General features: G+C 39.9%; 3 protein-coding genes and 1 long non-coding RNA gene across 10 annotated transcripts; 2 read left to right on the top strand and 2 right to left on the bottom strand.

The window, feature by feature from the left end:
• Positions 1–77: 77 nt before the first annotated feature.
• Positions 78–3,980, top strand: LOC101743691 (protein GUCD1). 3 transcript variants are annotated; one of them, XM_004928962.5, is made up of 5 exons: positions 78–238; positions 1,634–1,826; positions 2,397–2,487; positions 3,156–3,343; positions 3,654–3,980. In XM_004928962.5, exons 1-5 carry the CDS (start codon positions 208–210, stop codon positions 3,844–3,846), a joined length of 696 nt encoding a protein of 231 aa, XP_004929019.1. In that variant the 5' UTR covers positions 78–207; the 3' UTR covers positions 3,847–3,980. The 3 variants fall into 3 exon arrangements, with proteins under 3 accessions (XP_004929019.1, XP_062528874.1, XP_062528873.1); XM_062672890.1 differs by lacking the exon at positions 78–238 and adding an exon at positions 336–363; XM_062672889.1 differs by lacking the exon at positions 78–238 and adding an exon at positions 663–813.
• LOC134200294 (uncharacterized) lies at positions 3,081–5,009 on the bottom strand. The gene is made up of 2 exons (XR_009975129.1): positions 4,175–5,009; positions 3,081–3,326 (listed from the first exon to the last, which is right to left on the bottom strand). It is a non-coding gene; the product is annotated as an uncharacterized LOC134200294 (long non-coding RNA).
• On the top strand, positions 4,928–14,665 carry LOC101743840 (Poxin). 4 transcript variants are annotated; one of them, XM_038016542.2, is made up of 5 exons: positions 4,928–5,068; positions 10,493–10,645; positions 11,379–11,492; positions 12,578–12,769; positions 12,873–14,665. In XM_038016542.2, the coding sequence occupies exons 1-5, from the start codon at positions 5,042–5,044 to the stop codon at positions 13,137–13,139; spliced, it is 753 nt and encodes a 250-aa protein (XP_037872470.1). In that variant the 5' UTR covers positions 4,928–5,041; the 3' UTR covers positions 13,140–14,665. The 4 variants fall into 4 exon arrangements, with proteins under 4 accessions (XP_037872470.1, XP_037872471.1, XP_037872473.1 ...); XM_038016543.2 differs by lacking the exon at positions 4,928–5,068 and adding an exon at positions 6,250–6,444; XM_038016545.2 differs by lacking the exon at positions 4,928–5,068 and adding an exon at positions 6,643–6,757.
• A 106-nt stretch (positions 14,666–14,771) lies between these two features.
• LOC101735612 (peroxisome assembly protein 12) lies at positions 14,772–22,709 on the bottom strand. 2 transcript variants are annotated; one of them, XM_038016540.2, is made up of 7 exons: positions 22,435–22,709; positions 21,937–22,045; positions 21,150–21,352; positions 19,227–19,462; positions 18,422–18,563; positions 16,692–16,774; positions 14,772–14,982 (listed from the first exon to the last, which is right to left on the bottom strand). In XM_038016540.2, exons 1-7 carry the CDS (start codon positions 22,552–22,554, stop codon positions 14,865–14,867), a joined length of 1,011 nt encoding a protein of 336 aa, XP_037872468.1. In that variant the 5' UTR covers positions 22,555–22,709; the 3' UTR covers positions 14,772–14,864. The 2 variants fall into 2 exon arrangements, with proteins under 2 accessions (XP_037872468.1, XP_037872469.1); XM_038016541.2 differs by lacking the exon at positions 16,692–16,774.
• Positions 22,710–23,536: the final 827 nt, after the last annotated feature.

Raw genomic sequence — 23,536 nt, 5'->3', positions numbered from 1 at the left:
ATTTTATTTCATTTCACTCCATATTATCATTTTTCATAAAATTATGAATATGAATAAAAATAAGACATGACTTAAAGATCTTAGTTACCAGGTCATAAAATCCCTTTAAAAAATCTTCTAATAAAAGTGAACATAGTAGTTCCAAAATAAAAAGTGGTTGCAGAAACACAAACAATGTTTGTATTTTGTTTTTAATTTACTCTAAAAATGTTAAAGAATATGTCTGACGAAGGCAGAAGTAAGTTTTTTAAATATCAATCATTTTAAAGTTATATATTAATCGAGCCGCCTAAAATAAATATTCTTCTCTCCAGCTATAACATGCAAGTAACTCTATATATTAAAAGTTCGCAGATTCGAAAGGTACATCAATTTAATGCTTTTTGAACTTTTCCTTTTTTTTATTGCTTAGATGGGTGGATGAGCTCACGACCCACATGGTGTAAAGTGGTTACCAGAGCCCGTAGACTTCTACAACGTAAATGCCGTCACCCACATTGAGACATGAGTTCTAAGGTCTCAGTATAGTTACAACGGCTGCCCCGCCCTTCAAACCGAAACGCATTACTGCTTCACGGCAGAGATAGGCAGGGTGGTGGTACTTACCCGTGCGGACTCACAAAACGTCTTACCACCTTTTCTTTGAACTGTTACTTATTGATCTTTAATAAGCTGTAGAGTTATGTTTAATTGGATTTGCTTATGGCCACCATAAGCTAAAGGCATTGGAGCACCAAAATCCCCAAGCTTACTCTGTAAAAGAAAAAATCTTGGCATATGGAATAAGAGATGTACATTGCTATTATATTATTGGTATAACAATTAGCCTTAATAAATTACTTACTAAAAATTAACACAATAAGCTACGTTTTGCTCTGTGGCTTTATGAAATAAGGACAGCGACATCAATGTTTCAATTAAAATGCTGTGATATTAACAATATTTTTTCATGAGAAAACAAAGTCCCTATGTAGTTGCGAAAACCATACATTTAGTCAGGTCTACAAAGCATAATACTCTATATTGAAACTTAATTATGGTAGAGTTAATAAATCTGGTATTACCACTAGAAGCGTAGTGTAAATCTGAGACTCGGGTCTCAGGGTGGGTGGTGGATTTTAAAATTTGTCTATAGATATCAATATAACCCTATAAGGCTTACAGTGGTCATTTAACAACGGGCTAGTTGAGAGCTTATCCACTGATTTAAGCATTAAAAAAATAAAGAAGATATTAAAAAAAATTATATATATATATATATCATTATTTAGGCAGTATTTGTAGCTTAAGCTATTTCAGTATTATGTTGAATTTCACTTCAACATGGTGAAGTGAGAGGCTCTAACTATACTTGAGACCTTAGGACATATATCTCAAGGTGGGTGGCACCTTCACGTCGTAGATGTCTATTGGCTCCAGTAACCACTTAACACCAGGTGGGCTGTGAGCTCGTCCACCCATCTAAGCAATAAAAAAAAAGAATTTGTTAAAAAAATTAGATAAATATTGACTTTTTTCAGAAACTTGTGTATCATCAAAACACATTTCATAAAAGGCAAATAAGGGGCAAATGCCCCCTTTAGCTTTGGGTGATAATTTAATACAGATTTATAATGTAAATGAAATATTTCAGGGTCTGTACATATTGAACACAAGGTAGAACATTTTCAGCAGCGTTATTATTGGGACTGTGGAGTATCATGTATTATCATGCTACTCTCTAATAAGCAACGAGAAGACTTCCTGGCACGGTTCAATGAGATTTGTGAAGATGAAGGCTTTGGAGAGTCCACTTGGACTATTGACCTGTGTTATTTATTGAAAAGGTTAAGTTAATGCTGGTAAATGAGCAACCAATTTACAATTTAATTGATATATTTTTTGGTTTATTATTTGGTATGGGTCAGTTTGAACATAGTTTACTCTACCATCACTAATTTCATTAAGTAATTCAAATCTTACTGCTGCTAGGCACTAACTAAATTTTGTTGACATAGAAGTGATTCATTTATTTATGTACTCACTGCACATTGAAATGACTGTGATATTGTCACACAGCTGGAGACAGTCAAACATAAGCTAGCTAGAGTGTTATAATCATAGTGCAGTAACAAACATAAATATGTATTACCTATATCATGGTCTCAGATTTCTTCATTAACCCCTCAATAGGCTTTGAGCTAGGACAGATGGGAACAATAGTGAAATGTATTATATGTTATGTTCTACTGAACCAATTGATCCTAATAACCAGATCATAACCAAAATTGAATTTCTCCATTACTAACAAATAAGATATAGATTATTTGATTTATATTTTTAAGCCACCACAGTAACCTTTGCATGAATGCAATAAAACTGTGAGATGTAACAAATGAATAATACTCTTTCCTTAGGTTTCATATTAAGCATTGCATGTACACAATATTCCTTGGTGTTAATGAAGATTACAGGAGACATGGTTACTACGATAGGATTATGCACTTGGTAAGATGCCTCACCACCACCACTATCTTCTAAACAATATTTTTGTATCTTAGTTATTGTTTTAAAAGTTTGAGTGTAATATTTTTAAATTTTTGAAGCCGTCGTGGCCTAAAGGATAAGACGTCCGGTGCATTCGTATCGAGCGATGCGCCGGTGTTCGAATCCCGCTGGCGGGTACCAATTTTTCTAATGAAATACGTACTCAACAAATGTTCACGATTGACTTCCACGGTGAAGGAATAACATCGTGCAATAAAAATCAAACCCGCAAAATTATAATTTGCGTAATTACTGGTGGTAGGACCTCTTGTGAGTCCGCACGGGTAGGTACCACCGCCCCGCCTATTTCTGCCGTGAAGCAGTAATGCGTTTCGGTTTGAAGGGTGGGGAAGCCGTTGTGACTATACTGAGACCTTAGAACTATATCTCAAGGTGTGTGGCGCATTTACGTTGTAGATGTCTATGGGCTCCAGTAACCACTTAACATCAGGTGGGCTGTGAGCTCGTCCACACATATAAGCAATAAAAAAAAAAAAAAAAAAAAAAAAAATTGGGCATGACCAGCAGAAATGATAATTAGTCAAACAATCCTATACTTTTTTAAATTTATTTTCTTAATTATACAATTTAGGACATGAAGCAGTTATTTGTTATCGTTTGTCATCCAGGATACACAACGGGTTTACAGTCGTTTTCGTGACGCCCTCGACTCGGGTGTACAGGCTGTCGAGCGATCTGTCTCTATGAAGGAGCTGGTCTCCCACCTCACTGATCGGGGCCCGGCTATAGTACTTGTGGATGCGGGTCTGTTGTCGTGCGACTTGTGCAAACACAATAAGCTGAAAGCAGAATTCAGGTAAGACTGATGTATAACAATAGGGGCTCCACATGAAACGGCCCAAACCTAGGTTTTGTCCTGTGCTACGGATGAGTGAAGAACCAACGATTCCACAAGTACACTTAAACCTCGAATATCTATTAAATATCTTAATGAAGATACTTTTTTTTTTATCGCATTTGTAGGCAGACGAGCATACGGCCCACCTGATGGTGAGTGGTTACCGTCGCCCATGGACTTCAGCAATGTCAGGGGTAGAGCCAAGCCGCTGCCTACTGGGCATTTTGTTCCGGGCAGTCTTTATAATGTAGTGCTGGTGTTCCGGCAGACGTTGCTTCGGCAGCAACTACTACCGCGGCCACTACGTGCTGCTCGTGGGCCACACCGCGCGCCGGCTGCTGTACCGCGACCCCGCGCTCTCCCCGCGCCTGTGCGCCACCGCGCCGCGCCGCCTGCAGCAAGCCCGGCTCACCAGCGGCACCGACCATGACATTATATTCATTTATAACAGTTACAGATGAGCAAGTAGACCCGCCCACCTCCACCCGCCATCGGAATCTTACACAGAAAACGATATTCATCAAATAATGACTGAATTTTGCTAATGTTATAATAATAACCAGATTTTTGTAAATATATTTTAATTATTAATAAATGTTTATTTTTTCACCACAACAAAGTACTGGTATATGACTGTATATAATGTAAACTAAAAAGAATCCTAACGACGAAAACAAATGTTCCCAAGTAGGTAAATATTTTCGGAATAAACAAGATATTGTCTATCAATAGCACAAGCGAGCGAGGTGGCACACACTTACCGCTATCATTGTTACAGCTGATACGTACCTCGGCTCTGAACAATAGGTAGGTACACATTTCTTATGTAAAGTAAATCGATACAGCGGCAGTATTCATATCTCAGCGCCCCAAACGTCATTACGGATCCTCCCGATCCCTTAACGGTGCTTTTAGGTACCACAAGCACCGGTCACCGCCCTCCGCCAACCCTTCGCTTGCGACGAAGGGCTCGACGAGTAAATTAACCCACAGACACAGCCCACTGAGTTTCTCGCCGGACCTCAGTGAGTCGCGTTTCCGATCCAGTGGTAGATTCTGCGAAGCACTGCTCTTGCTAGGGCTAGTGTTAGCAACACTCCTGGTTTGAGCCCCGTGAGTCAACACGTCCACAAGAAGCTGATATAGTTTCTCAAGGCTATCACTATCAGCATAGGTAGAAAAAAAAAACTCGGCAGTTCTTAGTCTGCGCGGAACATAACCAAAACAGTACACACTACACACTAAACAATAATACACTTATCACATTCACACACACTAGGAATCCTATACTATCTCGTTCTACAATCTGTGGTGTAGGGTGTAGTGCTCTATTAGTCGCAATGCAATTGTTTCCGTGAATATCGAATAATATCGATTGAACACTTGACCATTTAATGTTATTAAAATACTTGTTTGTGAGTGATAATGTCAATTCTTACTTCCTGTCCTAATATTATAAAATTTTAATATTTCTAAAAACATTTGGTATTTGAATCCATTCTTGTTAAATTTCGTAGTAAACGTCTTATGAGTTGCGTCGCATTGTATTTTAACTATTCATAAGAGTTTGACAGAACAGTGCAATCGTCCGACATAAGGGTTAGAAGAATGGTCCTACATTTCTAATCGATTTCTATTATAATATTCATTAAATTAATGAATGGCGTCGTTTGTCTATGGTCGGTAAGTTCCCTCGACTTCAGTGGCCCTGACGTCCTATGTACACTCGATGACAAAGTTGTCGTGCTATTTATACTTTAGTTTGTAAACTTTGTATAACAAATATTTCAGCGATTGACTTCGGCGTTTATAAAAGAACATTTATACATCCCAAATACCAATTAGTTCGATCCGTTCCATCCAGAAAAGTTTCTTGTGTATTTTAGGTAATACGTCTAAATCTACGCAGTAGGGGATATTATTATGAGTTCTCTTCTTCTACTTTGTTCAGTTGAGGGTGTTTTATGAAGTTTCCGTGGTTTCTTAATTAAGATGACCGGTATTCTTGTATTGAATGCTATTATACCGAGGTTAAATTTCTCTTGAGTGGCGTTTAGAGTTTATTCTACATAAATGTGTAGGTACCTATACGTACACGAGAACGGGTTAGCAAACCTAATTCACGAAAAAATGTGATAATTTTATACTTGTTGTTCGCTATGAACCCATGGCCGTTTTCCAATTACAGCACAAGAGCGCATTGTGCGGCATAATGCTCAACTAAGCTTCAGCATAATTCGTCATTGTGCGTCACTGAGTCGCATTATGCTCTATAATTAACCATTACTTAATGGTAGTTTTCCAATTACAGAGCACAATGCGACTCAGTGACGCACAATGCCGAATTATTCCGAAGCTTAGTTGAGCACTATGCCGCATAATGCGCTCTTGTGCTGTAATTGGAAAACGGCCCATATGAGCAAGCACAATCATCCCGCCCGTGTCTGCCGTGACGCGTGACGCGTGACATGATAAGTTTCTGTTTAAAGGGTGGGAGCTTCGAATGCGAGACAATGCCTCAGGGACAACGCCATTGTAGTGAAAATGAGCTTCGTTGTCTGGAGCTTTACCCTCATTACACAATTACCGTAGCGGCTCCGCCAATGAAGCGAAATGGAACACCTCATTTTTTATTTCAGTCGATCTCCAACATACACAGACACTTTATCGTTCTATCATTCTATTTCTCGTTCCCTGTCCATGTTCCCAATCGTATTGTGTGCTTAGTGCGAGTTTCTTAACGTTCTCGATATCGTAAGAGTTAACCCAATTTTGTATGCAGTTGGAACAGCGCCCCTAGCGGCAAACATACGCACACAATCCCATTCCATACAAATATGAGCTAACTTTCACGCTATCGAGAACGTTAAAAAACTCGCACTAAGCACACTGCACACACTGTCGACCATAGCTTTCCGCTGATTGGTGGGATTCCAGTTCTACTCCTATCTAGTTTATTTTTTGTATCTTATATCAATTTACATGGTTAGTCATAATATGACACGGTGCGTTATTTACTTTATTAATATATATCTACGCACTATAAGTACGTTTATATGGTGAGTTTAATGAACTTATCTTCTTATGCAATTTGAGATGTTTATTCAGGCAAGGTTTGAATGCGGAGCCATATTATTATTGTTATAGTAGGTCGAACAATAGTTAACGGCCTATGATCGAGCCGGATTTATTTTACTACCCACAGTTTCAAGTTGAAATATTTTGAATTTTACTTAATCAATGTGCAAGTGATTAACGATAGATAACAGTCGTAGGTAAGTGCCTCGTTAAGTAAAGTTTCAATTTGGAGCAGAATAAAACTGTTACGTTCAGGCACTTAACAGGACTTTAGAAGTCATCGTGGCCTAAAAGGTAAGACGTCCGGTGCATTCGTATCTAGCGATGCACTAGTGTTCGAATCCCGCAGGCGGTTACCAATTTTTTCTAATAAAACTTCACAAATGTTCACGATTGACTTCCATTGAACTTTGAAACAAATTTAAAAATGTAGGCATCATATTAAACATATTTGTTTAATTACTAAATTTAATTAAGAGAAATTGCGACACAATCGTGTTCCCGTAGGTATGTCTTATTTAAGTTCTTGGTTCAATGTTGTGAATACAATCAATGGACACGTTATTCAACCGTGTATTTATGTAATTGAAAATAGAAATCAATTACACCGTAACTTATTCCATCCGTATAATAACTATCTACATTAATATTTTTTAATATTAGAAATGTGAAATTATGTTTGTTTGCCATTCTTTCACGTCGCTACGAAGCATCGGATTGACATGTTTTTTTTAAAAATGATAGTTTAAGTCAGAAAATTTATATATACGAATATAAGCTATGCTGTCATCCCGAAAAAATATCTCGTTACGGGGGGAAATTAACTCTGACGCTTTTCCATGACCACGCGAGCGAAGCTGCAGGTAGCAGCTAGTGACCTATAAAAGAAGAACGATTCTCGTATCCTATACTTTGGCTAACAGCCTAGTTTGCACACTACTCGGAGCAACACGAGCGGTCTTGTTCGCAAATGGAACACTCATTAAAATCCTATAATCAAAATTTGCCACACGACATGATCTAAAATACAATAAATACTAATATAAAAAATTGATACGAAAATTAAATTTTTAAATAAATGTTTGAAACGCGATCTTAATTTCCCTGTTAATCAGTTTTATAGTTAAGATAAAAGATTTAATATAAAATCATTTCGTACTGTGTCGCGTCGCGAGAGGTCGTCGCTGCTTGTTGATTTTCCGATTTATTTTCTAAGGTGAGTTGAATTTAATTTAATATCAAATAGCTTGGTATTAAACAAAGCTGGCTTCGCTAAACATTTGAGAGGTCTTTTCAAATCTAAATTTGTTGCTAACAGAGTGTTTTACAATACGAGTATTATTAATGTATAAAAAGGTAGGTAAGATAAACACTGAAAATTAATTGACAATAAAGGCAGTGCTATGTGTCATCATAATTTCAAATGACGCAAACATAGCCGTGACAATGCCGTGAAAACTTTCCTACGAATTACCTACTAAGAAACGTACGGACGTGAATTTTACCTTCATTATCCAATTTTTTTTTGGAATTGAGTAGAAATCACTTTTCTGAAATTTAAATTTGAATTGAATCTACTAATCAACAGACTTCAAACTGAAAAGGTTGAGGTAGTTGTAGATTTGAGGCGGATATCCTAATTTGTTTACCCCACTGCCGTAGGCCGTTATATTTTTCGAGCATATCGGTTCTCTGATTGTTTGTATATGTAATTCATTGGCAAGCTCTGAAAATATAAACTATCGACGGATTCAACATAATATGAAGTGTCGTTAGGTTGATCTCAGTTTTGCTATAAGTGATGTTTCGATATAGTGTCCGAAAAAAAGGAATTCATATAATTCCATGAAAGTCTGACTGATTTAGCTATCTACTAAAAGTTGTAGTTGTTTTGTAGCTGTTTTAGCTTTTGTAGCTGCGCCAAAAAGTTATTTCTATTTACATTTGCAAATTCTAAAGTTTGAAATATTTACACTATTCAATGATAATAATTTATTTAATTTTGAAACTAGACCATCGATAAATAACGCTTGTTGGTACTATTAGCCGTTGTAACTATACTGAGACTTTAGAACTTAGGTATATCTCAAGGTGGGTGACGCATTTACGTTGTAGATGTCTATGGGCTCCAGTTACCACTTAACACTCGGTGGGCTGTGAGCTCGTCCACTCATCTAAGCAATAAAAAGAAATGCAGTAGTGCTGATCCGGGCTCACAATGCGCATCAGTGTCTGTTTCAGTAAATACTTTAGAAAACTCTAGGTTCCCATAATCTTATTAAGATATTCACATGTTTTGAAATCCGTTACGAAATCAATTCATATTTGACATTGAATAAACAAACCATAAGCCGATATGTAACAATCAATTATTTGTTATCTACGTAATATCAGGGAGCGGTCAATGACGTTTCCAAATGCTGAATGTTGATTTGTAAATGTTTATGATAGAGATTTGTGTATTTTGTAAATGTTTACATAACACATGTGTAAACAAAATGACCGGAATCGTTGAGTTGGATCTTCGAATGTTGAAGAAGGTACGCTCTTGTTATATTCCATTCGCACTGGGTGCCCTAATCTTCTTGGAAATACGTTTAATCTAATTAGTATTTTCCTGTTTGTATATTGGGTGTTTGTGTTTTATTTTATCGCGCGTCATTATTCAATTGAAATAAATCTTGGTACATTGATTGGCACTTCGGTCCTTTGAGGAAACGCTTATCTTCAACGTGCAAGGGACACGTAAAGCACTTTTACCGAAAGGGTGTATTTCATCTATTTATGATAGAATCACCAAAGAATCAGTCAAAATCAGGGAATAAGTAATTTTTATCAACTTCAGATTTTCATTCTAAAATTCATAAAATACTGTTACACCGGTAAGAGTAACGCCATCTATCACCGAATAGTTGAACGAATAGCGAAGGATCAGAACGCCCGAGAAGCACAACGCCATCTGTTGTCAGATAGCGGAAACCCAATACTAGAAATGGGTGCAATATTCTCGAAAATTCTAGGGATGTGGTACCGGCTATAAAAGCGTTGCAGAAATGGCAGTTTGTAATTGAAACTACTCGAAGCGAAACAGCGAACGGATCACATGAAGCGGAGTATAAGAAGCGAATTGAGAGTTTTAAAGTGTTTTTTGAGTGTTTTAAGTGTTCTAAGTGCTAATACAGTGTTAACTTGTAATTCGGTAGAATTTTTATTTATCCCGAACCCCAGCGCGTAACATTACGATAATTTGCACGGAACATAAAAAATAGTGACTTTTACTGTTTAGCTTAGATATATTGATAGGCTCACGGGTGACCTTCATGGCTCGACTGGTTCAGTAAGATAAGGTTCACCGGTGAGCACCGTGGCCTGAATGAAAATACTCGATTAATATATATGGCGTTAACGCGTTAATAGAACAAAAAGTAAAAACACAAAATTTCCAGTTGATTCGTGGTTTCTTCGTCGCCTAATTTAATTATTCCAGTGTCCGCTCAGTGATTGATGTTCCACGACTTATTTTCCCTACCCATTCAACCACAACTAACCAACAATAACACTATAATAATTTCATTTTAGGTTGTAGCCATTTTCCTCTGTTAATTTGACATTGTGATGAATAAAACGGAATATTTCACCATTTTTTTATTGATGTCTGTAAAGATAAAGATCGATAATAGTCACTAGACAAAAATAAAAAGTTTTACAGAGTAGAGATGCTATTAGGTCTTGTACATACTAATGTTTTTTGCCTTTTTTGCTTCGGTTCGACAGTGGCCTTCGATCGAAATAACAAGTCCTCTAAATTTAATGAAAAATGAGTTATTCAGGTTTAGCTTATCATTGAAAATGAATATAGTTTTCGACTTGAAAGTCGTAAGTTATTAGACTTTTTGTATTTGGGAAAGATTACACCCGTATTGGTCAGTTTCACTGGTGGCTGGTATTGCCCATGTCCATAACGATCGTGTAGTGTAGTTGTGCTTAGACGGGCTATGAAAAAGCTGTTTATATAATTTTATTTTACAGAAAACTGCAATGTCTAAGCGCACAGTACTAAACGAGAATTACAAGGGCATAGTGGAGTCGATGAGTATTCCTGCTGAAATACACGAGAGAAACGGCAAGAAGTACGCGAGCGTGGGGTCCATACTGCCGATACACTGCTGCCCGCCCGAAGAGGTTATTACTTACGTTTCCGTAATGTTCACTCTCGACCAGACCTGCTCATGTTAATATATTTTGCTATTGTTGGGCAGAAGTTCTTGGCCTTGTCTAGTGTTAATTGGTTACTGGAACCAATACCATCTTCAGGTACGAAGTAATTTTTTTAGATACAGTGACAGTTTAGTTTCCGGACCGGTAGAAGGAGTTACGACCAACCATAGACATGAGCAATCCCAGAGGTACAGCCATGTCTGTGTCGAGATGTAGGTGAGTTTAATTCCCGATCCTTCCGATCGAATGGTAAACAGTCGACGTCGCCCAAAACAAGTCACTTCGGATCCTCTCGATCCACTAATGGTGCTTTTAGGTACTTCAAGCACCGGTCACCTTTCTCGTCGAAGTAAGTAAGTCTTCGGCGAGTAAACTATAATATGGACACAGCCTACTGATCTTCTCGCTGGATCTTCTCAGTGGGTCGCGATTCCGATCCGGTGGTAAATTCTGCGAAGCCACTGCCTTTGCTAGGGTTAGTGTTAGCAACATCGCCAGGTTTGAGCCCGTGAGCTCTCCTACTTAGGGCTACACTGATATAGCCTGTCAAGGCCATCAGCTTAGGTAGGAAAAAAGACGGAAAACGTTTCAGAAATTGTCACGTTTCTCTGTCGCGGCAGATTCTGCACAAAATCATCTGTATAATTGTTTCAACGGCACGAGGAAAGATAGTTTGATGCGTGCACATTGTTCGCAGCTGGAGCGACGCGCTGAGAGCACGCACCACTACTGCGGCGTGTTCACCGACGAACTGCTGGCGCCGCTCGAGGAACTGGCCTACGTTAGACTCGACGAGAATACTGCTGAGAAGGTTGTTTATGAATGTATTTCTGTCCGCAATATGTAGAGGAATCGCTCCTGGACCCAATACGACACAAATGTACAGCAGCCGCAATATGTTGCGGTATCAGAACTACAATGGGATCAAACAACAGATAGTCATCTTTTAATTCATGTCTTTCTACTTCATATTTCATGAGCCGGAAACGTGCAGCGCATAAAACTGTATCTCGTTTGATACTGGTTCAGTTGAGTGCTTCCAGGTACAAAAGTTCCTTGGATGCGAGAGTTTTGGAGACCTCTTGCAGGGAGCTAGGGCCTATTGGTTTTTGATTTGGTTTCGAGAGCGGTTCCTCTAAGTCCTAATAAAGAATAGTCCAGCTAAGTGACTTGGGTCGCAATATTTGGCGCTACTTACTGCTGGGTCACGAATTGTGGGTTCGATTGGCACTTTCAACAAACATTCGCGTGACAAACAGGTTTGTTTGTTCTTTGTCTGGGTGCTTAATATCAATAAATGTATATAAATCTTAATCTTAGTTAGGGGTCAGGCAACAGTGTGTGACCGGGCACTTGTTATTTGTTTAAATTATTTAACTGCTAATCATATGATATGGCACGGCGACCCAACGACTTCAGAGTCATCGGTTTTCAGTCAGTAATAATATCCTCTAACACCATTCTGCTTTTCTAACCCACGACCATGACCCACCAATTACTATAAAGAATTATGGTCGGAGACACGGCCGCTGGTAGCAGGACCACATCAAATTACAACACGGATACAGTGAAATAATAGTGCAATATGCAGAAATGCAGCCCACTTAGTTTCTCGCCGGATCTTCTCAGTGGGTCGCATTTCCGATCGGGCGGTAGATTCTGCGAAGCACTGCTCTTGCTAGGACCAGTGTTAGCAACACTCCCGGTTTGAGCCCCGTGAGCTCACCTACACGTCAAGGAGAAGCTGATATAGCCTCAAGGCTATCAGCATAGGTAGGGAATAAAAGAAAGTCGAAATGCGTTTTCCTTCGTATTTCATTTTAGTATTCGACATGAAGGATGAATGTTCAATAAATAAAGGCAAACCTTATTTTAATTGAATAAGTTATCTTTTAGGTCTTCATAAACAGAGCCAAGCGCATACTGATAGTGTCAAGCGACGGGCACCTGGCGCAGTGGCGGTGCGCGCCGACCTTCGAGTCTGCGAACCGGTACATCGCCGGCACGCCCATCGTCGACCAGCGCGGGGGCGTCATCTCCGTCGTTGTGGCGAAGAAAAACAACCACTATGCCGTCTCCTCCTTCGAGGTAAACCGCACCGCGATCCTGCTCACTCTCCATCGCACAGGTTTTTCGGTTTTAAGTATCTTAGTCCTATTGCTTAGTGCGATATCATAATTTTGGATTGCAGGGTGAAGGCGGATACTTTGAGAGCACACAAAACTGGAAGGTGGTTGAACCGGCTGCAGGCGGCTATGCGTACGGGGAGTTGACTTTCCCGAGCCGCACCGCCCTCCGCGAGCACGTGGCGGGGCTGCGCGGGGGCGCGGGAGCGTGGGGGGACGCCGTGCCCGTGCTGCGGGGGGGCACGTCGCCGCGCCTCGCGCTGGTGCTGGACGGCAGGCAGCTCGCACACTACTACCTGCACAACGTTATTGTGGACGTAGAATACTTGTAACACGGAAATGTAAAAGTAGGATTCATAGTTGAACAACGCTTTTTGAAAAGTGTTTTTGTTACATCTAGGTCATGTGCTCCGGTTGCTAGTGACATGTTAAGTTTCTCACATTTGTACATTCATCAATTCCAAACGATTAATAATCCATGATATTTACACTCTGACGTGTGAGGCCGCGCGTGCTTTGGGTTGTTTCGCCGCAAGTGTACACGGCACGACACAGTGATGTAACCGACTGTACCATAACGTTGCTGTTAACGGTGTGCTTAGTGCGAGTGTTTTAACGTTCTCGATGGTGTAAAAGTTAACTCAAATTTGTATGCAGTTGCAACAGCGCCCCTAGCGGCAACTAAGTTTGCTAAACGTTCCAACTCCTTACGAATTTGAATTATCACAAGCACATTGGTCGACCTGGCGACACTGCCGATACAATAAAATTATCTTTAAACCAAAATCTACTAATCACGATTGGCCGCGCTTTTGAGATTTGAACTACAACTGAGGCGGCGCTGTGTTAACCTTCGGTTGCAGGTTCATGCTGTGAAGCGTGATACGTAACGAAGTGTATTCATTCAATGCGCATTTGTAGATGCGAACGCTAGTCGAACTATTAAAGTAGTTAATTAACCATTGCCAATAATCCATTGTAACGTATAGGTATATTAGCGATGAGACATACCTACTTGTAAAATTGAATACCAGGGCTTCTAAGTACGTGTACGGAAAAATACTAGAGTCGAAAACCAGGTTTTAAAAATACTTTAAAGTATTTGTTAGTATGAAAGATTTTCAAGTACCAATATATATATATATATATATGAATAATAATATAGTTCGAGTCGGGTCACAATTCTGGACGTTTTTTAAATTTTTTGTTCATGAAAATTAAATGTAATTTTTCCTTCTTATTTATAAGGGTCTTCCAGTGACTGTGAAATTCAAATTTTACAAATCGCAGCTCTGCATCAGGTGGAAATTTGATAAAAATCGCGATTTTATAGTACTGATTTAAAACCATAAATATCATCTCACATACATGCAATGAGTATAAATTTAAATTAAATTAAACTTTAAACATGAATCATTCTCCTGTGCAGTATTTTCATGTGAATGTTCTAGTTTTTTGAGCATCCGACTTCAGCATATATACTTTCATACTTGCAAGTATTTTTTGGTCGTACCAGGGCGTTGAACTTCGAAGTGAAAACCTGGTAGCGTAAATACGCCTCATCTTTAGTATATATTACTTACAGCTGTTACACATGTGCTGTATGGGACAAGTTCGTCAGCACAAGACGGGTGGGAACTGTTTGAGGTCCAGTTGTTATTGTTACTCTATGAAGTCAGCATATCCTAGTAGTACACAGTATTCTGTACCAAATTAATCATTGAAATATTCGTGACATTTCTTAGAAATAATTACATCGGTTGGTATGCTCGGGTAACCTGTTGGATTTCAGTGCATCGTATATGATATTTTAAATAGTTTCAGGTGTATATTTCTGAAATAAATATATATAAACGAACACGGCATGTTTTTTACTGTACCTGGAAACTAACGCCGGTCCCTCCCCTCCGCGAGGAATGCTCTAAACATTTTTTTGTATTTAAAAAATAAAATAATACAATCAATTAAAGAATAACAGTTTAATAAATACCTATCGTTAACATTAATTTATCCATAACCACTAATATAATTTTTGTAGAGGTAGAGAATGTTGCATCTTATTGTGTGTCTAAGTATACCCTGACGAGAGAGGACTCTGCGGCCGGCAGTGAGGTCACCGGGCAGCAGCCGCGGGCGCGGACGTGCCGCGATATGCACGTGTAGCAGAATATGTACCTGAAAGTGTTCGCGAGACAAATGAGTAGTTTAAGGATAATCCTAATGACATAAGTATGTGTAAAGTCTAGTTCGGACTAGGCGAGTATTTTAGTCGAGTACCGAGTAATTTAGTGGCTAAATGTGTCTGAGCACCAAAAATTTAATCGAGTAGGTTAGTAAATAATTTAGTCAAGTCAATCCATTTTGTTCTATTTTTATTCATGCGTCCGTGCTCACTGGCTCACTGACTAAACAAGTCCGAACCCGTTGATTAGTCGAGTTCATTAGTGGCACTTCTCAAATGGGTATCTTAACGCTGAATTCGAGAGTGTATTTTCGTTAACAGAAAATTCATACAACTTTCGGACATCCTCAAACTATCGAAGTATTCTTTGGGATCTCTTCCAATGCTAATTCCTTCAGAAGACAATTAGTAGCTCCTAGTTTATATCTTCTATCGATCCATTTTTGTACCCATAACTTATTTTTCTTAATCACAGAAATTTCCTCATCCATCTCTTCTAAAATAGCCATTACGATAAGCTTAATCAGTTTATTCACTCTATTGCGTTGCAGCCTGTTCATCTTGCAAAACACCACTCACTTGTGTACTGTACTGGACCGTAATGCGAACGATTTCTGTGTAGTAGCGAGTAGTTTAGCCACTAAATTCAGAATGGAAAGCAGTCGACGTCGCTCCAAACACGTCATTTCGGATCCTCCCGATCCACTAACGGTGCTTTTAGGTACGTCAAGCATCGGTCATCGTTCTCGTCGAACCCGTCGCTTGCGACGAAGGGCTCGACGAGTAAATTAACCCTCAGACACAGCCCACTGAGTTTCTCGCCGGATCTTCTCAGTGGGTCGCGTTTCCGATCCGGTGGTAGATTCTGCGAAGCACGGCTCTTGCTAGGGTTCGTGTTAGCAACGTCGTCAGGTTTGAGCCCCGTGAGCTCACCTACTAGTTAAGGTTACGCTGAAATAGCCTCTCAAGGCTCTCAGCTTAGGTAGGTTAACAACGGCGCAACACACGCTCGCCGAGTGTGTAGCTTGGGAGGAGCAGCGCCGTGTCCTCACAAATGAAGTAGGAAGCGATCTGTCGCTGCCGGCCGTAGTGCGGAGGATGGTCGGCAGCGCAGAGTCGTGGGACGCGGTGGTGTCCTTCTGCGAGGACGTGATGTCGCAGAAGGAAACTGCGGAACGGGAGAGGGAGATCTCGACTCCCTTTCCCGGCCGCAGAAGGCGCACCGGGCGCAGGACAAGGGCGGACAATGCCCTTTTCCGCCCCCCATGAATGGGTCCAGGGGCGAGGGACTTGGGAAAGCCCTCGCCCCCTATTCGATGGACCTGAGACGGAGGCGCATGCGGGTGTCGGCGCGTGCCTCTGAGGCGATGCACGGAGTAGCTGAACGCCTCACTACTCCGTGCAGGAGACGAGGCCTGGATAGACCGGGCCAGCACTGGTGTGGGGCTGCGGAAGAATTTTGGATTCCCGCGGCCCTGCGCGCACGTGTGGGTGGACACCGGGGTGGTTTTAGCCGGTAGGAGTCCGGCACGCCCCTTCGCTTTTCCCTAGGCGAAGGTAGTCCATGAGGATTTCCCCCCGAGAAAAAAAAAAAAAAAAAAAAAAAAAAGGTAGGTTAACAAAATAAAAAACCACTAAATTACTCGGTACTCGACTAAAATACTCGTCTAGTCCGAACTAGGCTTAAAGGCGGAGTACCGACCCCGACACGGGCAGCGCGGTCGGCAGCCGCCACGCCGCCGCGCACAGCGGGCAGCGGTTCCGCGCCGCCGCCGCCTCCGCCCTCTGCAACATACACCAGTGTGCTTAGTGCGAGTTTTATAACGTTCTCGATAGCGTAAAAGTTAACCCAATTTTGGATGCAGTTGGAACAGCGCCCCTAGCGGCAAACGTATGCAAACGATCACACTCCATACAAATATGAGCTAACTTTTACGCTGTCGAGAACGTTAAAAAACTCGCACTAAGCACACAGCACTCGACTACATCTAGTGACGTCACGCGCCCGTGTGCACGCGCGTCCATTGATGTTACATCTACTATCGCGTAATTAAATTCTATAAACTGGTATTTTGTTGAAGTTATCTACAGGCCGGATTTAGAGGAGGGCAACCGGGGCAAAAGCCCGGGGCCTCCACAAACGGAGGGTCCCCACTATAGATTTTGGAAAAAAAGATTTCAAATTTCGACAAGTAAACACTGGTAAACATCTTTCCCTTCGAAATTTAATTTTAGATAATTCTTGTCTCCGATTATATTTATGTATGTTCGTTAAATACTAAGAGAACCTACGTGGTTTCACAATAAATTATTTATTAAAAAACTCAACTGAAAAAAGTTGTTCATTCTATTTGGAAAATAATTTAGGGCCGGGCGCCGCCCCCGCTCCTCTGCTGCCCCGAAGACCCCAGACTTCTAAATCCGGCCCTGGTTATCTAACTAAATGTTTTTAACGGTAAGAAAGGGAAAGAGAATGACAAACAAAATGACAGAAAGCAAGGTGGCGAAGACGATTGAATGAGCAGGGCTTGAAATAGGTGTCAATAAATTTTTAATCATAAAAACAAGATTTTGGAAGAGAACATTAAAAGTGCAACAGTGATAGATTTATTTTATGCGCCACGATCCTAATTCTACCGTAATATGCTTAAAGTAGTTTTTGAAGTTATACTTCTTTAGGCGCGTTATGAAAAATTGATGAGAGTGAAATTTTACGATGCACGCGCACCGTGACACAAAATTAACAGAAATGAAGTTGCCCACTAAATCGCTCATTACAATACGACCGACGTAACTTGGCGAGTCTGAATATAGCCGCAGGTGAACTTTCCGAACCGTACCGAGAATTACCAATATGCGTGTTTGAGGATGTTGTTTAATCGATTTTTTTTCAAATTGATTAAAATTTAAATATATAAAAAAGAAATAAATTTAATAAAAATAAAGTATTACTTCTTACGCGCGTACATAAGTACACGCACCCTTTTTGAAGTGAAACTTCCTTATCGGCGTTGGAAAAAAATTTACCGTCACGTTTTTCGGTTACGCGTCACATTTTTCCGTTACGCGCCATCTTTTTCTTGCCCCTACCACGGTTGGTTCAGACGAAGAGTACTTTCACTTTCTCCAACGGAGTAGGGATAGCATTAATGTTTCACTTCTTACGTGTGTACACTAGTACACGCACACATTTTTTTACTATATGTATAGACGATAGCTCACGGTTCACCTGGCGTTAAGTGATAACTGGACCACAGAGGCCGCGGCGTGAACACTGCCGCCCGCCTCAAGACATCAGACTTAAAGCAATGTCGCGTCTACGTAACGTGACGCCGCAGCAGTCGCCGCGGCCTCCGGTCGCCGGAGCAGGACCTTAGCCTCGTTTATGGTCAGCGACATAGATCTGTGTGTGGACTGCAGGGTGTTGCTTACTGCGGGCGGGGGCGGCGCGGGCAGGGAGGGCGGGGGGGCGCCGCGGTCGCGCCACCAGCGCAGCAGCTGCACCACGAAGGCGCCGTACTCTGCGCCGCGGACCACCGCTCCGCCCACCATGGGGAACGTCAGGGCTGCGCTCCTACAAGAGAGAGATAGCACGTATTGTGAGACCGCCCGACCGCACTGCGGGCCGCGCGGGGGCCGGGGGAAGGAGGACGCTTTCTCTGACTCACGTTAATTCAAACTTGTTCGGATTTTATTCAGTGCGCTTAGTGCGAGTTTTTTAACGTTCTCGATGTCGTAAAAGTTAGCTCATATTTGTGTGGAATGGGATCGTTTGCGTACGTTTGCCGCTAGAGGCACTGTTCCAACCGCATACAAAATTATCTTATCTTTTACGCTATCGAGAACGTTATAAAACTCGCACTAAGCACACAGAATGGCGGTTCCGGCGGTCGCTGTGAACGGATTGCAGACGCTATATGAGGCCGTCAGCGCAAAAGTGGCTTAAACTCACCATGATTAGTAGTATGGAGATAACAAGGCTTAGATTTACTTTTACACTGCTTCACAGGCAAATACAATACGCGCAAACATAATGTTTACAAAGCCATCTGTTATCTATGAATGAAACCAGGGATAGGCCAGTTTTGCACCAAAATTTAATAAGTTTTAAATAATGTAATACATACAATATGAAAAATTGTGGGTTAGGCCACTTTTGCGCTGACGGCCTTATATAATACAAACATTACTGTATTCTTGTTAAAACTATCAATGAATACCAAATACAAAATCGTACCCGATTTGCCCAGACGACAAATTCTTGAATAAATCACTCCAGGTGTATTCGTCCTCGGGCAGTTCCTGGGGGGGCGCGTTCCTCAGTGTGAGCCCCAGCGCCGCCATGGGCAGCGAGTGCGACGGGGAGCCGCCCCTCAGGTAGCGCGCCAGCTGCACCAGCTGTAGACCCTCGTACACGAGGTGGAGGATCGCGTACACTTTTATCGCTGCCGAACGAAGCCGGCCCCGCGTGTCCTGAATGACCAGTGTCCATAATACACCCAAGCGCTGGTCTTGTATCAATGCACATAGTTTTACTTGTGCTCATTTTGTGCACCTGTGATGGTCGGTACCACCGTGCAAGACAAGTGCCTTTTCTGCCGCGGAATAATCCAGTGTTCCGGTCCGGTGAAGGAAGAAGCCGTAATTCAAAGTAATCGAGACTACGACCTCATCTCTTAACACGTCGACTGCCATGTAGGTCACCAGTGCCCTACGCGGCGCACTGAAGTAACTACGTCGATTTACTGGTGGTAGGACATCTTGTGAGTCCGCACGGGTAGGTACCACCACCCTGCCTATTTCTGCCGTGAAGCAGTAATGCGTTTCGGTTTGAAGGGCGGGGCAGCCGTTGTAACTATACTGAGACCTTAGAACTTATATCTCAAGGTGTGTGGCGCATTTACGTTGTAGATGTCTATGGGTTCCAGTAACCACTTAACAGCAAGTGGGCTGTGACCTCGTCCAACCAGCTAAGCAATAAATAAACCGGTGACCCACATGGCAGTGAATGTGTTAAGGTATTCATGTTGTGGCGGGCTCCAGCGGATCCTGTCCTGTGTCATATCATGCCCCATCAATAATTGAGTATAACTATTGGAGCTCTTTCTCTTCAGTAAGACAGATTCTGATATAAAATTACAATGTGCTGTAAAACCTAGATAAACGCGTATTGTATCATATAACAGAAATGATAGTTTTATCAAAATAATTTACATTAGCTGATAACTGTAAAATTTACCAACAACATGTACTGGTGTCGTAAACTTTATGACGACTTCGTTATGTAAGCGAATTCGTGTCTTTAATGTTATTAGTATTGTGTCTAATTATTACTAATATCTGTTATTTCAAGGGATTGAAGAACATGACACGTCATAGAGATGATAGCCAATTTTACCTTATTTAACATTTTTTTGTGAACACTAAATATACAATTTGTTATGTTTCATGAAAACACACATTAATAATGTATATGAAATCATTTAAGCTGATTTCTATATACTTATTGAATTTCAAAACAGCAGCATTTCTCCTAGCAGTAAAAAAAAACCCGTTAATCTGAGAAGATCCAGTAACAAAAACTCAGTGGGAAATTATAAAAAAAAAGTTTTTTAAAGGGCATTTCTATTGTAAAAATTAAAAGTAAAGTTAAACAGAGTCAATTTCCCTCATCCTGCCTGTCAGACAATCATTGTCTTTATAAGATTCCCTTTTCTTACTTACAAACAAACATTACTTGATAGTTCTCTTAAAATACATGTACGAATACAAAATACATACATAAATGCACAAACAGTATCCGAACGTTTAATTCATTAACCTGACTAAGAAACTACTGAGGAGGTACAGCTTCCGCTGCCCAGCTAACTCTACAGCTGATACAACAACGGGATCAATTGGAACGAGTACTGGTTGTGGGATGTTATTGAGATAGTACAATCTCCAGAAGAGTTAAGTAATCTACGTATTTAACCTAACTAATTAAGTTGCCTATTTGACATAGTGCAAATCAGACACGCATATTATATTCTAGTTTATAAAGACTTAGTTACTCATAATCAGCAATTATATATTCCCATATTAATAATTAATAATACAATAAAGGTTGTAGTCAGCTACCTATTTCTAATCGTCACATTTTCAAATTTTAATTGCATACCTTACCAAGTTTCCCATCTTCATTGTCTTCCCTCCATTTATCAATAATAGCACCGACTTTGTCCTTAACGTATGGCAACAATACTAGAAGTGCAAGAGATCCTCGCTCTAAGTCTATTGGGAGACGTTGTCCAATGCTGAACTCACTACTGTACGATATGGGCACCCGGAGTAGACCATAGAAACTTTCAGAAAAAGATGCAGCTGTAACCATAAATGAGGTTTTAAAATCATTAGCAATCCGTTAATCTGTTTTTTTCTTTCTTGCTAAGTCCCACCCTTCGAACCGAAACGCATTACTGCTTCACGGCGGAAATAGGCGGGGTGGTGGTACCTACCCGTGCGGACTCCCAAGAGGTCCTACCACCAGTGAAAAACCTGTGTGTATGAGAGGCTCCATCTTGCCTCTTTATGATAACAATTATGCAGTCTGGTTTTATTACGAACTCATATCTCAAGATGATGACATTCACATTGTTGTCTATGGACTACAGTAAATACTTTTGTAAGTCATTGTGGCCTAAAAGTTAAGATGCTTGGTACATTCATGTCAAACGATACCACTGTTGTTCTAATCTCAGTGGCAGGACCAATTATTCTATGAAATACATACTTAACTTTTTTAGTAATGAGCTTATTTTCACATATTTTACAGAAATTGCTAGTGTTTTTAAAAAAAAGTACCTTATGAAAAGTAGCTTAAAAAATACAAAAATAAAAAGAATTTTAAAAGATTATTATTATTTTAAAGGATAAGACTAAAATATAATAAATTAAATCAGAATTACCATAATATTTAAGGTAATTGTACTGCACTATACAATCAAACAGCAAATACAGTTCATCGTACCAATGAGTGCACCAGCTGCATTTGTTAGGGTACAGCACTGATAAATACTGAAATCATTTCAAATTTTACATCCTCATTTAAAACAAATTAAAAAAATTAAGTTATATTCTACATTGTGTCTTAGGACTGTGTGTAAGTAACCGTTGTATAATGTAGTATAACAAATTAAGTATAATGTTGTTTGAATTTGACAATTATGATGCGAAGAATCCACCAAGTACCATAGTTGTTCCTCTGGAGGTATAACTTTATTAAGTTTCATACTATCCTGGCCATTAAGCAAGTTGTTCATGTCACTAACACTCAATACTTTCCTAACTTAAATTTGAAGTTTATTTAACTATTAAATTAAATTGACCACAACAATTATTTTAGTTAAGAAATTAACGGGAATAGTCTTGAATATGGACAAATTATAATATAGTGATATACTTACTTCAATAACCTTCCTGAGAGCAGGTTTTAAAGTAGTTCCAAGGGCCTCCTGTGCTGTCACTTGAAAAACCGATGGAGTCCCTTGGAAGCTGCGTGTTAAATGAGCCGCGTATACCGCCATTACATTAAATATTACAATATCAACCGATTAACAAAATTGAACATAATAGTATAATGTTTTGGTTATTTAAATTTTTAATTTCTGTTTATTTTCTCAGCTGTTCTTTTTTTTTTGTTAAATCATCCATCATGTACGCAAAGGGAGCCATGGCTGATAAGCCAAAAATCTCTTACAAGAAAAGTCGAAGACATGTTGGTTGTGTGAAAAAATAATGTTAACGAAATAAAATTATATTCCCTGAAGATTTGCTATGGAACGAAGAAAATGTAGTTAAATGATTAGAGATGAGACAAAACTCAGTAGGTGCTGGATAAAATGAAATGAAATTATCTCACAATAAAATGAATCTGTAGTAAAATGTTGGTCAGTCGGTTTGACACATAAATTGACTTTTTGTGGGGAAAATCTCGATCATAGACTTCAATTTCACAAACTATTGATTCAGATGTGCTAGGGTCTTGCTAATCTTCTTAAAATCATTACAATTTTGGTACAAGAGCTCCTCAGGTCTACTTCAATCGCGGATTAAAAAAATCCGACCCAGTTCCTTTATTCGAGGCTAAAGATTTCTTTATTTGAGGATCTAATTGGTACATTGTGGGACACATTGATAAAAAGGATTCCAATATAAAGGAATCCAACCAAATATTCTTAGTAAACGCGTCGTCAAATTGACTAATAAAAAGGTAAAATAGACCATATTACAACTATGCTTAAGGTATGTTATTAAATGTTTTTTATCTTTCCCCTAGGAACGTATCCCCTCTATTGCCGTATACATATGTAGGTAAATTACAATTTCATATTCAATTCTTGTATTCGCAGCATATTTTACGGAATACATTCCCTGCGGATAAAGAGCTTTTACTGTATATGGACTGCCTAAGAAAGTACTTTTTACTAACTTACCATTTTAGATTTACTCAATGAAATCTGGAGAAATGTTAAATTAATAAAATGAAACAATTCGTTTAGCTTAATG

The sequence above is a fragment of the Bombyx mori genome, chromosome 16 (assembly GCF_030269925.1).
Source record: "Bombyx mori chromosome 16, ASM3026992v2".
Taxonomy (NCBI): domain Eukaryota; kingdom Metazoa; phylum Arthropoda; class Insecta; order Lepidoptera; family Bombycidae; genus Bombyx; species Bombyx mori.
Note: the sequence above shows the minus strand (reverse complement) of the source record. Positions and strands in the feature narration are given on the sequence as shown.

Excerpts from the sequence above, each read along its gene's own strand:
- LOC101743691 (XM_004928962.5), top strand. The coding sequence starts at position 208 with ATGTTAAAGAATATGTCTGACGAAGGCAGAA. Across the intron at positions 1,827-2,396 it reads CTGTGTTATTTATTGAAAAG|GTTTCATATTAAGCATTGCA; the intron begins GTTAAGTTAATG and ends CTCTTTCCTTAG. Across the intron at positions 2,488-3,155 it reads ACGATAGGATTATGCACTTG|GATACACAACGGGTTTACAG; the intron begins GTAAGATGCCTC and ends TTTGTCATCCAG.
- LOC101743840 (XM_021349785.3), top strand. The coding sequence starts at position 8,902 with ATGTTTATGATAGAGATTTGTGTATTTTGTAAATGTTTACATAACACA. Across the intron at positions 9,004-10,492 it reads ATCTTCGAATGTTGAAGAAG|AAAACTGCAATGTCTAAGCG; the intron begins GTACGCTCTTGT and ends TTTATTTTACAG. Across the intron at positions 11,493-12,577 it reads ACGAGAATACTGCTGAGAAG|GTCTTCATAAACAGAGCCAA; the intron begins GTTGTTTATGAA and ends GTTATCTTTTAG.
- LOC101735612 (XM_038016540.2), bottom strand. The coding sequence starts at position 22,554 with ATGGCGGTATACGCGGCTCATTTAACACGCAGCTTCCAAGGGACTCCA. Across the intron at positions 19,463-21,149 it reads AAGATGGGAAACTTGGTAAG|GACACGCGGGGCCGGCTTCG; the intron begins GTATGCAATTAA and ends CTGGTCATTCAG. Across the intron at positions 16,775-18,421 it reads CCGCGCCGCCCCCGCCCGCA|AGGGCGGAGGCGGCGGCGGC; the intron begins GTAAGCAACACC and ends TGTATGTTGCAG.